Genomic DNA, 22,072 nt, shown 5'->3' on the forward strand with positions numbered 1-22,072 from the left:
TGTGGTTTTCAAGGAAGACCAAAAAAACTGTTAGGCAGATGGTGATAATGTTTTGCCTCATCAGTGTAAATTATGTCAAACTACAAGAGGCATTCAATAAGTGATACAACACATTAATTTTCTGAAAGCAGGAGGCTATTATTCACGATTCCAATACCCCATATTATTCCCCACTCTTTTGGTTACAAAACCCTATTTTTCAACATAATCTTTAGTGATGGCCTCCTGTTGCCTTACTGAGGGGGCCTGTGTGCCCGCATGTTACCAGTCTTCTGGTCAATGTCAGAGCCACGGTCTTTCTGCACCAATAATCTCCCCCATCATCCATGTACTGCTTCCCGCCTTCATTGGGCCAAACAGATGAAGTCAGAGGTGCAAGATCTGAGATGTAGAATGGATGAGGAAGAACAGCCCAATGAAGTTTTGTGAGGTTCTCTTGGGTGTGCAGACTTGTGTGAGGTCTTGCATTATTTGTGTTGCCACGGACAAGGAGAAGTTCATTTTCATTTTTGTGGTAGTGAACATGCTGAAGTAATTTCTTCAATTTCCTGAGGGCAGCCCAGTAAACTTTAGAGTTTATCATTGCACTATTAGTGAAGATATGAAACAGAATATTGTCTTCAGTGTACCAGAAGACTGTCACCATGACTTTACTGACTAAGGGTGCAGCTTTGAACTTTTTATTTGGAGGAGAGGTGATGTGGTGCCACTCCACAGATTGTTTCGAGTTTGAAGTGATGAACTCACGTTTCAACACCTGTGAAGATGTTCGACAAGATATTGTCACAATCATTCTCTTAACACACAATCAACTTCACACAGATGGTCCTTCGGTGCTCTTTACGGTCTTCCACTAGACTGCGAGGAACCCAGCGGGTACACATCATTGAGTACCCCAGCTGTTGGACGAGTGTGTCACACTACCAACAGAGATGTCCAGTTGAGCAGCAAGATGTCTGATTGTGATCTGTCGATCATCTCAAATGAGATTGTCCACATGTTCCAACATTGCAGGAGTCGTAGCTGTGGGTGGCCAGCCAGCATGCGGGAGATCGGAGAGGTTTGTGTGACCTTGTTGTGATGATGACAGACACCTCACCCAATGAGTCACTGTGCTTTTGTTCACTGCCAGGTCTCAGTAAACAATCTGCAAGTGCCTATTAATATCTGTGATTCTCTGGTCTTCTGACAAAAGTAACTCAATGGCATCTCTCTGCTTGGAACGCAGCTCCATTACGGACGCCATTTTGAAGGCTACATATAGCACTGCCACCTAACATAACTTCATGAACCTATAGCGGTTGAAGCAGATATATTCAATGATGTCCCATAACAAATTCCTCGTTCTGTCAACTGGAACTGGCCTAGCAAAAAATTGTGTTGCATTACTTATTGAATGCCCATCATATTAGTGTGTGACGAGTATTGTGAAACAAAAGTATTGGCCAGTGTTTGATTGATATTATGCTGTGCATTGGCATACAGACGTGTACCATGTGGCAGCACTCCACTTGTAAGAAGACTGTAGTGTATGCTGTTACTGTCTCCCCTTCCTATTTTTGTGTGTATAAACAACGGTGCTGCCATCATCTCAGGCCACCATTTCACTTTGTCAGGTGATATGAAATAAGAGAGTGGTGTATAGATTTGCAACTCACCTGCATCTCCTGGTCGCGCACCTGGTGCTCGAGCAGCACGACACGGTCTGTGGCGTCCTCCAGGGCTGCCCTGATGGCATCTCGCTCCTCCAGCAGTGTGCGAATGCGCCGCTCCAGGTCACTCTTCTTCTCTGATAGCAGCTGCACCTGTGTCCGTGCTTCATTATGAGTATATTACGAGGGCAGCCAAATCAGTTTTTACAGAAACAATGAAAAAACTTGTTTTCTGCACTGTCAACTGGGACAACTTTGCCATGTGTCTCAACTTTGCCAGTTTTCGAAAATGATTGCAAACTGCTTCGCAAAACTGAAGGATGAGCTAGATAAAATAACATATTAACTACTGGGTGCAAATTAATGAAAGAGTGGGAGAATGTTGCCATAGGTCTTCCAGTCATGCACAGAAAATTGAACACCACACGGTGTGACGTAAGAGTAACTGTAGTGCCAAATGGGCCCGGCCCCACAACATGGAGGCAGCTGAAGGAAAGGAAAAAGACAATTTGTATCACTCAGAGAGCCATTATGATGCACTGTGGCAGTTTTCTTCATTTCAATACGGCATGAAGACAACATATGGATGAGTTCACTCGGGGAAGAATGATTGGGAAACTGGAAGAAGGATGAAGTGTGACAAGTGTAACCCTGTAATTGTTCATAGCATTGTTTCACGTGCGTGGGAAGCATTCCAGACCACATATACTGCCGCACGAAGGAGAGTAAGTTGTCGACCTTGGTCGGCTACAGCAGCAGATGACTGCAAAATTGTGCAATAGGCAAGAAGTGACCCATGTTCAACAGCAGGTGTAATTGCAGTCACATTTTACTGAACTGCCTTGGATGCTATTTCACACTCTACAGTTGCACGGCAACTGAATGGAGGTGGTCACTTTGCCTGACGACCAGTATATCATGTTTCATTGACACTCGCGTATCAGTGACACCGTTTGCGCGAGTGCCAAGAGCACAGAGACTGGACCAGCGAGTAGTGGGGTTGCAGGCCCTTCTCAGATGAGAGCAGATTCAGTCTGGTTAGTGATTTTGGACTCACTCTCACATGGTGAGAGGTGGGAACAAGCAGTGCACCCAGTAACACTGTCAAACATGATTGTTGTGGTCGTACAGGTGTTATCGTGTGGGGAAGCATTATTTTGCATGAGTGTACTGACCTCCAATTCTTTGAACACTGTACATTCACTGGTCAATGTAATTGTGACAGTGTACTCCTTCCCCAGGTGTGTCTTTTCTGGGATGCATTCAGCCCTGATTTTGTTTTCATGGATGACAATGCATGGCTGCATTGAACAGTGGAGGAGGAGTAGCTCTTGGAACGAGAGGATATTTGGTGTATTTACTGGTCTGCCCGTTCCCCCAATTTAAATCCCACGGAGCATGTGAGAGATACATTGGGGGTGATGTATTGCAGAACCTCTACATGCATCAACGAACGTCCAGCAGTTGTCCACTGCGGCACTGGAGCAATGGAAGGCCCTTCCGTAAGAACTCCGTAACAACCTTGTGACCAACATGGGAGCATGTTGCAAAACATGCATTTTTGTCTATGGTGATCACACACTCCATTAAGAACCATGTCCCGGACTTTATAAAGTCCATGGAGCCATCATGGATCTCAGTGACTTCATTATAATTATTGTCTTTGGACAAAAGTGTCAGTATTTCCGTCTCATTGCATGTATCTTTCAATTATCCTCTGACTACAAGTTGCTAATATGTAAGGTCCAAGTTCCATTGAGCTATGTTACTTCACAGTGTCACATCATGCAAAAGTCAATTTCTTCCTTCAGTTTTACACACCAGTGTATTTAGCGCTCTGTGAAGTTCCTGACCTAACCAATAGAGGCACCACTGTTCGCATCGCACGTAAAATACATTTACGAGGCAATTAAAATTAACATTTACGAGGGTAATCCCAAAAGTAAGGTGTCCTATTCTTTAATGAGTACAGAACTCTGTTTGTGTGGCAGTTGGTCACACTGTTATGAAGAGTGCTTCACGAGCTGTGCGTGAACATGCGCACGCCGCGCTGAGCTCTCTTGGCTTGGCAGCCGTTGAGAATGGAGTCCCCGTTGTATGTTACCGCCATGTGCGAATTGCGCGTAGTTACTCGGTTTTTGAACGGAAAGGGCACTGCGCCGATTGAAATCCATCGCCAATTGACGGAAGTGTATGGTGAATCGTGCATGCATATCAAAAATGTTCGTAAGCACCGCTCACAGAATTTTAACGGAAACGTTGAACTTCCAGAAGGTGTGCGCAAGATTGGTGCCGCGTATGCTGACTGAGGACCACATGCGGCAACTAGTTGATGCTCCCTGCGCATTTCTTCACCGCCTTGTAGCCAAACAGGACAACTTTCTGGTCTTAATTGTCACGGGTGACGAAACCTGACCATACCACTTTACGCCTGAGACCAAGCAACAATAACGGCAGTGGCGGCATCCTTCTTCGCCAAAGCCGCGGAAATTCGAACAAACACCGTCTGCTGGTAAAGTCATGACAACCGTTTTTTGGGATCCGAAAGGAGTATTGTTGGTCGACTTTGTGCCCACTGGGACGACAATTAACGCTGACAAGTACTGTGATACTCTGAAAAACTCAAACGGGCAATTCAGAACCGGAGAAGAGGAATGTTGAGCAATGGTGTACACATTCTCCATGACAACGCTCGCCCACACATCGCTCGGCAAACCGTTGCTCTCCCTCAACGGTTTCGGTGGAACAATCACCCACCCACCCTATAGTCCTGACATGGCGCCCAGTGACTATCACCTGTTCCCCAAGTTAAAAGAACATTTGGCAGGAAAGCGATTCAGTTCCGACGACGAGGTGAAAGAAGATGTTCATAACTTTCTGAACAGCATGGCGGCGAGCTAGTATGACATGGGCATACAAAAACCGCAACAGCGTCTACAAAAATGCATCGACAGGATTGGTGATTATGTCGAAAAATAGCTAAATGTTCAAGCTGTAAACTGATGTAAACCACTGTAGAAATAAACAGGTCTATGTACTTATAAAAAAATAGGAGACCTTACTTTTGGGATTACCTTCGTTATAACGGTGATTTTGCGTGATTTCGGCGTTGTCACCTGTTTACAGTATTTTTTTTCTTTTTATCTTCGAGGCTTTTTTGTCTAAGTAAGTACCTTGCCTATTAATTCATATTTGAGTAAAAAATACTTGTTTTGCTTAGTAGAGGATACAACTGCCTTTCAGAATTGCGTTTTAGATACTTGTATCCATATTATGTCTCACATTATTCGGCAGCGTTGCACCATGATATTCAATAGAAACAAGACAATATTGCCAACTACGAATATTATAATTTTTTCCAGTACTTCCGTAATTCAACTCAGGTAGCTCGTTTCTCTTCCTCTTTGACATGTTAAAATTTCAAGATGGATCAGGACCAAGCTGAGAGTTCTCGGGTACCATTGTAACGATATATTGCTCTCCACTTATGTCTGTGCAGTGTTTAGTAAGAAAATGAGCAGTGGAAAAGCAGTTGAAAGGTATACTATTATGCTTGGAACCATTAAGAGACAACAGGGCGCCAGACTGCATTGAATAATGATGAGGAAGAAGAGACCCTCAAACCGGCCCTTGTCAGTTCTGTGTAGAAGGTGAGTTCTAGGTCTCATCTCTTCGAACAGCTGATGGAGGGTTCTAATGTCTCTGAGCACTATGGGACTTAACAGCTGAGGTCATCAGTCCCCTAGAACTTAGAACTACTTAAACCTAAATAACCTAAGGACATTACGCACATCCACGCCCGAGGCTTGATTCGAACCTGCGACCGTAGCGGTCGCACGGTTCCAGACTGTAGCACCTAGAACTGCTCAGCCACTCCAGCCGGCTGATGGAGGAAAACAGTTTTATTTCCCTAACACTCTTTATGAAGATTTACTCAATGTGCAAGAAATTATGTATATACTTCACCCGTACAATAAAATATGGGGAAGATCTGTCTTTTCTGACGAATATTCCAGAATTTTCTCTGAATTCTAAAGGACCGGTACTTATTTCCCAATAAAGAGTATTCAAAATATAAATAATCTCTCCTCTGGCGTTGATTGTTTTAACACAGTTTGCAAAGTTGACCTGTTTTGAGGTAACTTAGCCATCGCTGTTTGCAAATTTTTAATGTAAAAATAGTTCATTTATTTCTCTAGTTTCCAGAGACTGAAACTAGAGGTCAAGCCTAATTATTTATAACCATCTTAGATATTTTTTATGTGTCAGTTTGTACATCATCTGTAAGAAAGAGAAAAAAAGTGGCAAAGCTGTTCTTGTTGGCGGTGCAAACCGTTTTATTGTCTCTAAAAATATTTTTCTTTACAATTTAGATGCTTCTGCATGCATTCGGCCAATTCTGGAAACATTAATTTCCACTCATATTGATATGTCGAAGACATGGTTTTAGAAGGCTTTAACAGGCTCTTGGGACGGATGAAAATCTTTGCTCACTTATTATTTGCGTGACATAAGAGGAAAAAATCGAAGTCATTAGTCGATACATTATGTTAATATGGGTGATTAAGCATCAATTCGAAGTTTTTCTCCGTCAAATAACCGACTGTTTGACAGAGCCTCTGACAGCTTGGACTGCCGTGATGATGAATGATATGACGTTTTCAACTTTTCCCCTGATTTCACCAATGACTTGTAACAAACATTAGCATTCAGACCTAACTGTACTTCGATCCTTTTAAGCAATGAAGACCAAGACTTCTGCATTGCTCTCGCTTGTGAGCGGAGTTCTGTCGCTGGCTGCCCACTGCTAAAGGAACGGCACACTGTACTAAGTGGTCCCAAGAAGGACCGAGCAAAGCCTAACATCGTACGCATGCAACACATCATGCACACGTGTAGTTTTGCATGACGTGACTGAATCTACTTTATAGGAATGGTCACCACGTGTCCAATTTAATAAAATGAACAAGCAATCACTTTCCTTGAGAATGCTTCGTGGGCGAACCAGTTTCATTGGTTTCGGTTCACCTCCAAATACCGAAAAAGCTGGCTGTTAGCTTACTTTTTGGCTCGTGTGAATATGTACATGTTTCGTCTTCTGTTACGATGTTGCACTTCGACGGTAGAATTTTTTGAACATTTTCTTACATCAGCTTCTTACGAGCCTGAGCTTCATTCATATTGTACATACGTCACAGTAAATCTCATGTTGACCTTGTGGCACATAGTATCGTAGTTCTTCGGAAGAAAAGCTGATTTTGGTACAACTTCACGAAATTCGTCACAGCTGAAAGAACGAACATGACGAAATTCAACATGCCAATTTTGAATAGCCTTCTCTGAAAGCGACAGAACCCAGGAGTTGAATGAAGCGATTCTAGGGATTGTTGCCCACGGGAACAGTAATAACAACTTATTCAACAGAAACCTTCTCGTGAAGGTGCCAGAACCACACACACACACACACACACACACACACACACACACACACACACACACATTCTAACTACTAACAGCGCCATATTTTCACCTGGTGGCAAATAGTGGAACTATTATTTTTCAGCATACTTTGCGAGCGCACCGATTAATGAACATATCTATGATGTTTCAGTGTTCTGCGACGTATACAGCCCGCACCGCAGCACTTGAAACTCCATCAGTTTAATTATAACCACGCATAATACAACGAAAAGGACTACGTGTGTCCACATTGCCTTTATCGAGTGTGTCTACACTCCCACTCTTCCGTGTTTCAGTCACCTCATTGAAACTACATATGTACACTTTAATGCTGAATAAGAGAAGAATGTACGAAAATACAGCAACTTCTATTTTGGGAAAGTCACTCTGTAAGTATTATGTGTGTTAAAATACATTGTTTCGAGCGATGTTTAGCATTTCGCCAAATAATACGTAATTTATGATTGTTGTGAATGTGATGGTCATAAACATCTGATTGAAGCTATTATTCCTTCTGTGTCTTCTGATTCTGCGCTCTACTACATAGAAAGGCGCCTGTTAAGCCTGTTGTTAGTTTTGAGATGCCACGAGAGTGGCATTCTGTCCAGTGAACTTTAGCGAATGTTTTTCATCTGTGATGCAGTAAGTAGTCTCTGAGGAAGGCCTACCTCATCCCTGAGGACCTCCAGGCTGCTGACGTGGTCCTGGAGGCTGGACTTCTTCAGGTTGCACTGGTCTCGCAGGCCCTGTAGCTGTGACGTCAGCTGCTCCTCCGTCCTCGCAGACTGCACCAACACAGTTACACAACTCAGTTAACAGAAAGACTCATACGAAAATAGACAGACAAGGAATTTGGAGTTTATAATAATTTTGGAAGCACGTTATTGCGGATTTTATGAAGGTGACATTAACTGCTTATTGCAATTACCAGTGCATAGTAATTTACGTTTCTAACTGAATATTCACTGTGTCTGTACGATTTATTTGTTTGCCTTCGGGGTGTAAACAACTGTTTACGACGTACCACAGTACTACAGGGAACATCCAGACGAAAAATTTGATAAAAGACACTTGTGGTCCATCCAGCCAGGGTAAACCTCAAACTGTCCTACAAAAGGTCACCTTAGTTACAGCACATGCGCGCCGCGCGAAATTTTTAATACACTCCCGCCCTTTTACGCCACCGGATTCGTCGTGCACTTACAAATTGTAAAACTGACGTTTGTGTAAATTTTAACTCGCAATTTTGTGAATTCTAAAAAACGTGAAACTAAGATTTTTTTTTCGCGGGCAGGTTAGACAACTGTTCTTTTAAGTATTAATTTTTGATCGAAATGGAAACGTAATTACTTTTTGCATAACTTGTCCGAGAAGTCTTTTCTGTTTATTACCCACACAGGTAAGGTTAACAAACTTACGTTAACGAAGGCCGGTGTCATAAGAGAACGAAAGGATACTCAAACCTCGCGTGGTCCGCATGCGCTGTAGATTAGATGATTTTTGTAGTCCAATTTGAGGTGTCCCTTCCCCCCACCCCTTTCATGGAAAGGCAGGTTGTGTGAAAGAGTCGTAAACAAATAAAACCTAGAAGGTACGCAAAGGATGAGTATATCTTGGAAGAAGGATATAGAGAGTTGAAACAAAAGCTTGCAAAAAGGTGACAGTGACGAAATACGAACTCCAGTAGAAAGAAGTGGCCATCGAGAAGTGTACAGCAGATAGTTCTGAGAGAGGACAGGGAAGGTGTTTGTAGTAAGAAATGTTGATATTGCAAAAAACGAAAAAGATGGAAGAAAGCAACGAGATAGTGAGTAAAGTGGATTTATGGAAGAATGAGAAAGATAAGATGAGAAATAAGAGGATTGATGACAGACAAGGCAAAATACTGAGAGAAGAATGCCTCAAGATGAGAGAAAATAAATTCGATGAACGACGGGGGACAGGACATGTAGAAATAGCAGTTATAATGAATAAGAGGAATGTTTTGTTTTCCATCATCATCCTGGATTAATTTATCAAACCGCAGCGTGAGATATATGATCAAAGGGTCAAGGTGATCGCTCTACTGAACCGCAGGCCAGTAACAATCAACATCTCTGTCTTTTCCATTCATGATGAAGAAAATAAATGGCTAATAGATATAAAACATTACCTGGAGAGAGGGATAGTAGGGTTTAACGTCCAACTGACGACAAGGCCAAAACGTATTTTTTTCATTTAAGTGTCTTGATCACAGAGTTTTTTTAAACAGAATTGCCGATTTTTGGTATACAATAGCCATCTTCAGAATCTCTCATTCTGCTGTACTGCAACAAGTCATAACTATGTAACAATGATCTGAATTCGAGGTGTGACACAGTTACATAAGAGACACGCGACCATTTTATACGCATAAACTTCATTTATTCACCTCCACGCCTCCTTTTCTTCCCTTTAATCGATACTGATATACCTAGCATTCATAGATTATATATACAGCCTGTGTAAATCAAGTGAGCACTACACTTTATTATCATATTTTAAAATGCAAATTCATTTTGCAATGGTATATTTCAACTAGCACTTTGACAATAATTCGTCTTCATTCATATTTTGGCATTATATAATTGCTTATAAAACTGTTTTTTTTTCTTCAAATTTCGCAATGTAGTTGCACACGCATTTCCTTGTGCTTTTTGTCATTGTTATCTATTATTAAAATTGTATTTTTTATTACATACTATATTGTGTTATTCACTGTTTGTGAGTGTATGTAATAAACAAAGGTTGTCAGTAGGTGCCTCCTTTCCCTTCCTCTTCCCATTCTTAATTTTAGCCGTACGTACTTTAATTTAACAGTGCAGCTTAATAAGATTCAGTCTTTTGTAAAACGTAATGTTATGTATTTGCTTCTTTTTCAGTATTACGAAACATGACTCCTGTCGCACGTAACTTTCATCTGTTTTCTCCCACGCCCTCATCCTTTATCTTAGATTTCGTTTTTATTTTTATTGTCTTTGTCTTGTTTTTGCTCTATTGTTACAATTTATTTTATAGTCTTTGTTCTATAACGTCGCAGGCCACGGTGGCCGAGCGGTTCTAGGCGCTTCAGTCCGGAACCGCACGACTGCTACGGTCGCAGATTCGAATCCTGCCTCGGGCATGGATGTGTGTGATGACCTTAGGTTATATGTGACTGTAGGCTTTCCCGGCGTAAACCGTTGATGAAGGTTTCTCGGGTCTCCAGCCGGGTGGTAGCGTTGATGTCTCGCGACGTTTCGGGAAGTTTCATAATACCCGTATTCGCCAGAAGATGGATAGTATGACACTTCCCGAAACGTCGCGAGACATCAACGCTACCATCCGGCTGGAGACCCGAGAAACCTTCATCAACAGGTCTTAGCTTAGTTGGGTTTAAGTAGTTCTAAGTTCTAGGGGACTGATGACTTCAGATGTTAAGTCCCATAGCGCTTAGAGCCATTTGTATAACGTCCTATTTGATATGCTTCGTTTTTGAGTAATTTTACATCTGCGTTTAGCAATACCTTGCGCCACTATTCACGCCACCTGGTGGTCATGTTTGTTACAGTGTAACGTCATAGTTTCTCAGTTATACTCTGATGGTTCCTGTAAATGACACTATTCCATGTGTATAAAGCTCCCTACTCCCTTTGGCATGATATTTTAATTTATGCTTTTCTTAGTTGTAGTCACTTTTATTATTTGGTAATTACTAAAAATAAAAAGCTGTGTTCCTCATGACTTTTGCAACCTTCGTGCAGATATTCTGAAGACGAGTTTTGATTGGTACTATTGTTACATACTAACGATTTATTGCAGTGCAGCAGGAGAGATTCTGATGATGGTTATTCTGTTCAAAAACCTGCAATCAAGACAATTAAATTAAAAAATTATGTACATCATATGATCGCTTTTCTCTAATTTTATGTCAAATTCTGTTTAAGGTCATAGAAGAAGGGGCACAAGGTGGGATGGAAAAGAACCATCCGGCATTTACCGTAATCAATTAAGGGAAACCGCAGAAAACAGATCTGGATGCCTGGTCGGGGATGTGAAACACCGTTAGATGACTGCAGATCTGTTTTGTTAACCAGTGCATCATCGCGGACGATGGAACTTGATCGCTAAAGTAAATTAAGTATTTTTTTACCTAGCGTTTATCATGCTGTAGACGTTCAGCTGATTTCATGTTCTGATAAAGTTATTTTTATTTTTATTTAATGATCGGGAGCTCTTTCCGTCGCCACAGCAATTAGTTAACCGAAGGGCGCCGTTTGTCTCTAATTCTTGTAAGCTTTGTTCTGAATGTGGCATATTTTCTGAGGTTGGGTCTGGTTGGTTTGGGGAGCGGGGGGCGCAAGCGTAGGAGGAAAGGGTGTTAGCGGATTAAACAGCGATGTCATCGTTTCTCCTGCGTGGGATAGTTCACTTGGAATAAGTGGCATCACCTCTAGAAACTGACTGGCTACCATGCTGCGCATTGGGTGATCTTCCTCACATCACCTGCACTTCTGCGAAACTTTTTGAGAAGTTAGAGATTAAACTCAGATCTGGGAAGCAAAAGTAACTTCAGTGAAAGATATTAAGATTGCAGCAGAGGAGAGGAAGAAGTACTGCAATGGCTCGGGGCCAATGCTCGCCACTTAAGTTTGCTTAACTTCTGTGCAGATTCGATCCGGCACTCGTTTACAGCCTTGTCCTGCAAGTCTGTGTTAAGCTACTGGATAAGGTCGCTGGGAAATGAAGTACTTGAACAATAATAATGAAGAAGATATACATGTAATATCATAGTACATTACTGGCCATTAAAATTGCTACACAAGAAGAAATGCAGATGATAAACGGGTATTCTTGGACAAATATATTGTACTAGAACTGACATGTGATTACATTTTCACGCAATTTGGGTGCACAGATCCTGAGAAATCAGTACCCAGAACAACCACCTCTGACCGTAACAACGGCCTTGATACGCCTGGGCATTGAGTCAAACAGAGCTTGGATGGCGTGTACATGTACAGCCGCCCATGCAGCTTCAACACGATACCACAGTTGATTGTGACGAGCCAGTTGCTCGGCCACCATTGACCAGACGTTTTCAATTGGTGAGAGATCTGGAGAATGTGCTGGCCAGGGCAGCAGTCGAACATTTTCTGTATCCAGAAAGGTCTGTACAGGACGTGCAACATACGCTCGTGCATTATCCTACTGAAATATAGGGTTTCGCAGGGATCGAATGAAGGGTAGAGCCACGGGTCGTAACACATCTGAAATGTAACGTCCACTGTTCAAATTGCCGTCAGTGCGAACAAGAGGTGACCGAGATGTGTAACCAATCGCACCCCATGCCATCACGCCGGGAGATACGCCAGTATGGCAATGACGAATACACGCTTCCAATGTGCGTTCACCGGGATGTCGCCAAACACGGATGCGACCATCATGATGCTGTAAACAGAACCTGGATTCTACCGAAAAAATGACGTTTTGTCATTCGTGTGCCCAGGTTCGTCGTCGAGTACATCATCGCAGGCGCTCCTGTCTGTGAAGCAGCGTCAACGGTAACCGCAGCCACGGTCTCCGAGCTGATAGTCCATGCTGCTGCAAACGTCGTCGAACTGTTCGTGCAGATGGTTGTCGTCTTACAAACGTCCCCATCTGTTGACTCAGGGATCGAGACGTGGCTGCACGATCCGTTACAGCCATGCGGATAAGATGCCTGTCATCTCGACTGCCAGTGATACGAGGCCGTTGGGATCCAGCACGGCGTTCCGTGTTACCCTCCTGAACCCACCGATTCCATATTCTACTAACAGTCATTGGATCTCGACCAACGCGAGCAGCAGTGTCGCGTTACTATAAACCGCAATCGCGATAGGCTACAATCCGACTTTTATCGAAGTCGGAAACGTGATGGTACGCATTTCTCCTCCTTACACGAGGCATCACAACAACGTTTGCTAGGCAACGCCGGTCAACTGATGTTTGTGTATCAGAAATAGGTTGGAAACTTTCCTCATGTCAGCACGTTGTAGGTGTTGCCACCGGCGCTGACCTTGTGTTATTGCTCTGAAAAGCTAACCATTTGCATATCACAGCATCTTCTTCCTGTCGGTTAAATTTCGCGTCTGTAGCACGTCATCTTCGTGGTGTAGCATTTTTAATGGCCAGTAGTGTATATTTACTGTAGAAAGATAAAAAGTGTCAAGGTAATGCGTTATAACACGGTAGTGATACCAGAGTGCCTCTATGCAGGTAAATGCCTTCCACTGGATTACAAAGTGCTGAATGTTGAAGGGTTCCAAGACAGAACTGGTGGGAGGTGGTCTGACGAAAGATAAAAAGAGACCTGGTAAAAAGACGAAATAAGTTGGAGGAGATTAGGGAGTGGGTAGGAACTGAGATTGTCAGTTGGTGCCTAGGAAGTCGAAATGGTAGGGGAAAAGAAAAAAAAAGAAAAAAAAAGGAGACGGAAGCTAAGTAGGCGTACAATAATGCCGTAAGGCTCAAGGGCGTGGTGCATGTCTTTCAGCCGCAGACGGGGGGGGGGGGGGGGGGGCGACAGGAGCGAGGGTGGTGGGTGTGCACGCTACCTCCTTGAGCCTGGCGGCGAGGCGCAGGTTCTGCTCGGTGAGCTCCGCGACGAGCGCCGCCTTCTCGCGGTCGGTGCGCCGCAGCTCGGCCTCGCGCTCCGCCAGCTGGCGAGTCGCCGCCTGCAGGTCGGCCTGCAGCTCCAGCAGCCGGGACTCCGCCTCCGACCGCGCCGCCGCCAGCTGGCGCCGCAGCTCGTGCCGGTCCTGCTCCAGCCGCTGCAACAACACACAGACACGCCACCGTCAGCCTTCTGCTCTCTGTGAGGGCGGCGCAGCGCTGCGCAGAAAACTGACACGCAACATGGGAATATCTCAGCTGCAAAGTGGGGAGGGAGGTTGGGAAGGGGGTGGGGCACTTCCCCCTTATAACTATCCAAGGCTATGTCATTTTTTATAAACTAGAGAACGTTCGGTAGTTTTGTAATAGTATATATTACCGGTAGTATGCTGGTAGAGTAACATAAATGAATGTGGGGAAGAGAACCAGGGAGCCAATGACTTCTCTCTGTTCGCTAATGACCTTGCTGTTTAGCGTTGTCCACCTCAAATCATCCATCATTCTCTCTGTTTTTTGTTTGTTTGTGTCGCACTTAATTAGAACTGCGCATCATTCTGAGGTAGCTCATTGTGTATCTATATCCTTAATATACCGGGTGGTCAAAAAGTCAGTATAAATTGGAAAACTGAATAAATCACGGAATAATGGAGATTGAGAGATACAACTTGACACACATGCTTGGAATGACATTGGGTTTTATTAGAACCAAAAAAATTCAAACGTTCAAAAAATGTCCGACAGATGGCGCTTCATCCGGTCAGAATAGCAATAATTAGCATAACAAAGTAAGACAAAGCAAAGATGATGTTCTTTACAGGAAATGCTCATTATGTCCACCATTATTCCTCAACAATGGCTGTAGTCGAGGAATAATGTTGTGAACAGCACTGTAAAGCATGTCCGGAGTTATGGTGAGGCATTGGCGTCGGATGTTGTCTTTCAGCATCCCTAGAGATGTCGGTCGATCACGATACACTCGCGACTTCAGGTAACCTCAAAGGCAATAATCGCACGGACTGAGGGATGGGGACCTGGGAGGACAAGCATGACGAAAGTGGCTGCTGAGCACACGATCATCACCAAACGCAACAGATCTTTCACGCGTCTAGCAATATGGGGTGTTTTTTTGGTTCTAATAAAACCCCATGTCATTCCAAGCATGTGTGTCAATTTTTACCTCTCTATCTACATTAGTCCGTGGTTTATTAAGCTTTCAAATTTATACTGACTTTTTGATCACCCGGTACATATACTATGTGATCAAAAGTGTCCGGACACCCCCAAAGACATATGTTTTTTATATAAGGTGCATTGTGCTGCCAACTATTGCCAGGTACTCCATATCAGCGACCTCAGTAGTCATTAGACATCATGAGAGAGCAGAATGGGGCGCTCCGTGGAACTGACGGACTTCGAACATGGTCAGGTGATTGGGTGTCACTTGTGTCATACGTCTGCAAGCGAGATTTCCACACTCCTAAACGTCCCAAGGTCAAATGTTTCCGATGTAATAGTGAGGCGGAAACGTGAAGGAGCACGTACAGCACAACAGCGTACAGGCCGACCTCGTCTGTTGACTGACAAACACCGTCAACAGTTGAAGAGGGTCGTAATGTGTAATAGGCAGACATCTATCCAGACCATAAAACAGGAATTCCAAACTGCATGAGGATCCACTGCAAGTACCATGACAGTTAGGCAGGAGATGAGAAAACTTGGATTTCGTGGTCGAGTGGCTGCTCATAACCCACACATCACTCCGGTAAATGCCAAACGAAGCCTCGCTTGGTATAAGGAGCGTAAACATTGGACGATTGAACAGTGGAAAAACGTTCTGTGGAGTGACGAATCACGGTAGACAATTTAGCGATCCGATGGCAGGGTGTGGGTATGGCGAATACCCAGTGAACGTCATCTGCCAGTGTGTGTATTACCAAGAGTAAAAATCGGAGGCGGTGGTGCTATGGTGTGGCCGTCTTTTTCATGAAGGGGGCTTTCACCCCTTGTTGTTTTGCGTGGCACTATCACAGCACAGGCCTACACTAATGTTCTAAGCACCTTCTTGCTACCCACTGTTGAAGAGCAATTCGGGGACGGTGACAACATCTTTCAACACGATCGAGCAACTGTTCATAGCCGCGCGGAGGGGCCGTGCGGTTAGAGGCGTCATGTCACGGATTGCGCGGCCGCTCCCGCCGGAGGTTAGAGTCCTCCCTCGGGCATGGGTGTGTGTGCTGTTCATAGCATAACTTAGTTTAAGTAGTGTGCAAGGTGGTGGGGCACTTCCTACTCATAACAGTCCAATGCTATATCATTCTTATAAACTAGAGATGGCTCGGTAGTTTTGGAACAGTACATAAACGACATAGCAAATCGTATGATTACCGGTACTATTCATTGTGCTGGTAGGGTAACAAACATAAATGAACGTGCGAAAGACAACCAAGGAGCCAATGACTTCTCTCTGTTCGCTAATGACCTTGCTGTTTAGCGCTCTCCACCATAAATCATCCATCATTCTCTCTGTTTTTTGATTGTTTGTGTCGCACTTAATTAGAACTGCGCATCATTCTGAGGTAGTTCATTGTGTATTTATATCCTTAATATATATACATATACTATGTGATCAAAAGTGTCCGGACCCCCTGTAACACCTCGGTTCAGTTTACAGTGATAAAAGCTATGGAAAGAATAATTTAAAATTAAGAATAGAATTTTTAGAGGTGAAAATAGTGTAGAATCAGAGTTAGGCAATTGCAGATCAAAATTATAGTATATCAGCAAGTAGTTTAACGTATAAGTACAGCAAAGCCACGGAAGCTCCGTCATGCAGAACGCAGTGACGTTAAACTCTTGTGATGAAAAACCAATATAAAGGCCTGATCGTCATTATTGCCGCCTTTTTCCTTGATTGTTTCGTTAAAGGGTGGGGAACCCGTGTCAGTCAGCGAGACAATAATTAGATTGGACTTTATCGTGTTAAGATTCACGATAAACTGTTAGAATATTACGGAGATTAAAAGTGATGTAGTGTACCATCTCTGACTGTTGGTAGGAACGGAGTATTAAGGGGATTTCAGGACTTTAGTGCTAGATTGGAACATTACGGACGTATAGACGACAGAAACTCAAATTATCTGCTGATACGAGTGAATTCAGAGGTACCGGTATTCAGATATTAACGTGTGGACTTTTGAAAGTGTCGTGTGCCGTTTGTTGCGAATCTGGACGTAGAGCGCGTGCATATCGGCATTTGCGGTCTATTTAGATTCCTCCAGGCTAGGAACCTTTTAAATAGACCATCACCCATCACCATCTTAAGCCTTGAAATTAGAGTGAAAGTGAAATACAAGAGCGTTGTAATTATTTAATTTACTAGTTCTAATCAGTGAAAGTTTTACGGAACTAAAGCTATTCAGCAATAAGTCAGCACCATCTAGCGGAAAGCGTAGGCATTAACTAACACGCTAACTGAAGTGAACGTTTACGTGTTTTACGGACTGCTTAATATGAACTTTTGTGACTCTTTGACGTCCCCACTCCCTCCGAAAGGTGGCGCAGGCTGTCTTAATCATTAAAGAGTTTTAGCCGGGCAAATTACTAAATAAAAGCGATACTTACAAGACTCGCAGTAATAGCAAAACACAAGGCCCGCACCTCATCGGAGAGTCGTCGCTGTCACGTCGGGAAGTAAAGCCGGAAAACCTACCGACGATACGTATCTACGAGCAGACATCGACGTGGAGAACCTAAAAAGGGAACCACAAAAGAGTTGGGGATGCTTCAACCCCCATAAACATACGTTTTTCATATTAGGTGCATAGTGCTGCCACCTACTGCCAGGTACTCCATATCAGCGACCTCAGTAGTCATTAGACATCGTGAGAGAGCAGAATGGGGCGCTTCGCGGACTCACGGGCTTCGAACGTGGTCAAATGACTGGGTGTCACTTGTGTCATACGTCTGCACGCGAGATTTCCACACTCATAAACATCCCTAGGTCCACTGTTTCCGATGTGATAGTGAAGTGGAAACGTGAACAGCACAAAAGGGTACAGTCGGCTGTCAGAGACCGCCGACAGTTGAACAGGCTCGTAATGGGTAATAGGCAGAAATCTATCCAGGCTATCACACAGGAATTCCAAACTGCATCAGGATCCACTGCAAGTATTATGACAGACGAGAGGTGAGTAAATTTGGATTTTATGGTCGAGCGGCTGCTCATAAGCCACACATCAAGACCGTAAATGTCAAACGGCGCCTCGCTTGGTGTAAGGAGCTTAAACATTGTATGAGTTCACAGTGCGAAAACGTTGTGTGGAGTGACGAATCACGGTAGACAATGTGGCGATCCGATGGCACGGTGTGGGTATGGCCAATGCCCAGTGAACGTCATCTGCCAGCGTGTGTAGAGCCAACAGTAAAATTCGGAGGCGGTAGTGTTATGGTGTGGCCGTGTTTTTCATGGAGGGGGCTTGCACCCCTTGTTGTTTAGCGCGGCACTATCAAAGCATAGGCCTATACTGATGTTTTAAGCACCTTCTTGCTTCCCACTGTTGAAGAGCAATTCGGGGATGGTGATTACATATTTCAACACGATCGAGCTACCTGTTCATAGCCTCGCGAAGTGGCTGCGCGGTTAGAGGCGTCATGTCACTGACTGCGCGGCCCCTGCCGCCGGAGGTTCTAGTCCTCCCTCGGGCATGAGTGTGTGTGCTGTTCTTAGCATAACTTGGTTTAAGTAGTGTGCAAGTCTAGGGACAACCTGGCGATTGCATCTTTCAACACGATCAAGCACATGTTCATAATGCATGGCCTGTGGCGGAGTGGTTACACGAAAGTAACATCCCCGTAATGGACTGACCTGCAGAGTCCTCACCTGAATCCTATAGAACACCTTTGGGATGTTTTGGAAAGCCGACTTCGTGCCAGGCCTCAGTGATCGATGTCGATACCTCTCCTCAGTGCAGCACTCCGTGAAGAAAGGGCTGCCATTCCCGAAGAAACCTGATTGAACGTGTGCCTGCGGGTGTGGAAGCTGTCATCAAGGCTAAGAGGGTGGGCCGACATCAAACTGAATACCAGCATTATAGCCACGAACTTTTAAGTCATTTTCAGCCAGGTGTCCGGATACTTTTGATATCTTCAAGACAAGAGGAAGATCGCCGAAGTAAATCTGTCGGTCCCAGTCGGTCCCAGTGCTTCCACACATTCTTTATAATAGGGGTGTAACATCCGTTCGACCAGTACTCTGCCGGCTGGAGTGGCCGAGCGGTTCTAGGCGCTTCCGTCCGGAACCGCGCGACCGCTACGTCGCAGGTTCGAATCCTGCCTCGGGCATGGATGTGTGTGATGTCCTTAGGTTAGTTAGGTTTAAGTAGTTCTCAGTTCTAGGGGACTGGTGACCTCAGATGTTAAGTCCCACAGTGCTCAGAACCATTTGAACCAGTACTCTCCAGATTGTGTGCGTTGAAGTGTGCGTTTCACGGGCTAGCTGACAGGTGATTATTGCTGGGTGGTCGGGCACACAATCCATCTTCTTAAAGTCCTGCGTTCGGACATATCTTTTGTCGGGACCTTTGCCAGCTCTGCGTGGCGTGGACGATCCCGTCTCTCGAGAGTTGGTATTTGCAGAGATGAACTTCTTTCAGTTAGGATGACGTATAGAACGAAATTTTCACTCTGCTGCCGAGTGTGCGCTGATATGAAACTTCCTGGCAGATTTCGACTGTGTACCAGACCGAGACTCGAACTCGGGACCTTTACATTTCGCGGCCAAGTGCTCTACCGACTGACCTACCAGAGCACGACTCACGACCTGACATCACAGCGTTACTTCCGCCAGTATCTCGTCTCCTACCTTCCAAAGTTCACAGACGCTTTCCTCCGAAACTTGTAGAACTAGCACTCCTGGAAGGAAGGATATTGGAGGGACATGGAAAAAGTCCCTATTCCCACACTAGCACAACTGGGCTACTTTTTGAATTTCCCAACAAAATTTTCAATTTACCACAAAACTTGAAATCCCTCAGGGGTGTGTGAGGTTCAGCAGTGGGATGGGTGGGTGGGGGGGGGGGGGGGGGAAATCGATGACGTTATCAGTGATACACACTGCACCAGAACTGGCCGTTCTTACATTGCCCAGTGATAATGTCACCAACTGTCAAAATAACGACTAACCATCAACTGCAGCCCGTACCACTGCGAAACACGCAGGAAGAACGTCTATGAAATTCTAGAAGGTATCGAGGGAATGTGGAGCCATGTCGACTCCAGCGCCAAGGTCAGCTGCACTAGGTTTCTCAGCTGAGGGTCCATGGCGTGAAGGCACCTGATCTGGGTGGTCTCACAGATACACGATTCGGTTTAAATCCAGGGAGGCTGGTGGCCAGGGGAGTATGATAAAATCATCCTTGTGCTCTTCGAACCCCACACGTAGACTTTAAGCTGTGCATTGTGTTGGTGACATATACAATTGTGCCGAGGAAAAAGACATAGGAATTCCCTCCAGCCTGGATCCTTCTGAAGATTGTTGCAGAGTGTTTGCTTTCGGATGTTTCCTGCTGTAAGTTCCAGCGGCCATCTGCCCAATGAAGCTTAAAACGTGATTCATCTTTAAAGGCCACTTGTCACCATTCAGTGGAAGTCCAGTTGCGGTATTGGCACTCAAATGCCAGCCTTCGTCACTGATGAAGAGCAGTCAGCTCGGGTATATGAAGCAAGCATCTGCTGCGGAAGTCTGTACACAGCAACAGTCACTGAACAGTTGTTGAGGAGACACTTTTGGTAGTCCCTTGCTTTATCTGGGTGGTCAGTTGCTCAACAGCTGGACGTCTATTCATCCATAAGTATCTCCACAGCTGTTGTTCATCAACGTCATCTACAACCTGTGCTGCAGCACAGTTGCCTCGGCGCCGGTTTTGGATAACACTATTTTACCGTGCACAGTATAAGTTAACCATGGAGGCACACGAACAATTTACAAACTTAGCCATTTCTGAAATGCTTCCACTTTTGGTCCGAAAGCCATTGATCATCCCCTTTTGCACATCGGATAAATCGCTCCGTTTCCGCATTTCGACAACGACTGCACTATTTTCTGCGCCCCCCCCCCCCCCCCCCAACACTCTTTCTGTATCCTCCACTGCTAGTGCTGCCACCTGCTATCTTCGAGTGGTTATCACACATTTCTGTCGAACACAGGCAATGGTCACATTAATGTGACTGGACCATGTAAATGTGATGAGCAGGATGAATTCGTTTTTCTTGCATTGTTTTAAGGAAATGAAAGATCTTTTCCGTGCTTACCTTGTTAAAAGCTTCTCTCTAGCCATCGAGATAGGTTTCCTAAGACTGATAGGGGTATTAGGATACTGTCTTTCCCTGCCATCTCCGACTCTTTGCTAAGAAGATGAGGTGTTTTGTTCCACTCTGCCAACTGGAATGCTAATCTCCAAGGGTCGTCTATTCTAAGACCACAAGATCGCTTTCCTATTTCAAAAAGATAATCATGGATTTCTCTTTCTTGTTGAACACATACCAGCTACTGCATCTGTCATTTCCTAGAACTCTTTTTTCTTTAGTTAGTTAAATCAAAATCGTCACAACGGGATATAACGAGGGATGACAGCTTTTTATGTAAAATAATTTAGAAGTAAATCAATAGTACTATATATGATATACAGGGTGGTCGGAAATTCCCGTTACAGACTTCTAGGACTTGTAGAGTGGAGTGAGTACATCGTATGTTGAATAGGAACCCCTGTCCGGAAACGTCATCCATCGAGACTACAGAGCAAAGTTAGAGGCGCGGGTGTCTGTAAAAGTGAAAGTTACCAACCCTACACTCTTCGCAACACAAGAACCGGTACGCGTATTCAACTGTCAGAGGTATCAGGACGGTTTTCGTTTATAACTTTCGACTCGATCGTTTCCGGTACAGGTATCCTTACTTCAAATTAATACATTTATCGTTCTCCATTATCCTAAAAAGTCTGTAACATCATCACGGAATCACCCCGTGTATACGTATATTTACGGACGCCCGCGCCTATAACTTTGACGCTCTGTAGTCTTGTAGGATGACGTTTCCGGACATGCGTTCCTATTCAAAATACGATGTACTCACTCCCCTCTATAAGTCCTAGAAGTCTGTAATAGGAATCTCCGACAACCCTGTATAGAAGTAAATAACATGGGAGTGAGTACCTTAGCCACTTTTCCCAATTGGACGCTACGTCGGTATTAGAGGTTCACTGGTGAAACTATCAAACTGAAAGAAACAACAAGGAGCTACATTTGTAAGGCAA

At 44.3% G+C, this 22,072-nt stretch overlaps 1 protein-coding gene across 1 annotated transcript in view; it reads right to left on the minus strand.

The window, feature by feature from the left end:
• LOC124544814 (bicaudal D-related protein homolog) overlaps positions 1 to 22,072 on the minus strand; it is a 543,307-nt gene that overhangs the window by 29,737 nt on the left and 491,498 nt on the right. Inside the window, exons 2-4 of the mRNA XM_047123504.1 lie at positions 13,706 to 13,921; positions 7,781 to 7,897; positions 1,659 to 1,805 (exon numbers count right to left, since the gene is read on the minus strand). Coding sequence (XP_046979460.1) covers positions 1,659 to 1,805; positions 7,781 to 7,897; positions 13,706 to 13,921 — 480 coding nt within the window. The remainder of the gene's footprint in view (positions 1 to 1,658; positions 1,806 to 7,780; positions 7,898 to 13,705; positions 13,922 to 22,072) is intronic.

This window comes from Schistocerca americana, chromosome 8 (assembly GCF_021461395.2).
Source record: "Schistocerca americana isolate TAMUIC-IGC-003095 chromosome 8, iqSchAmer2.1, whole genome shotgun sequence".
Lineage (NCBI taxonomy): Eukaryota > Metazoa > Arthropoda > Insecta > Orthoptera > Acrididae > Schistocerca > Schistocerca americana.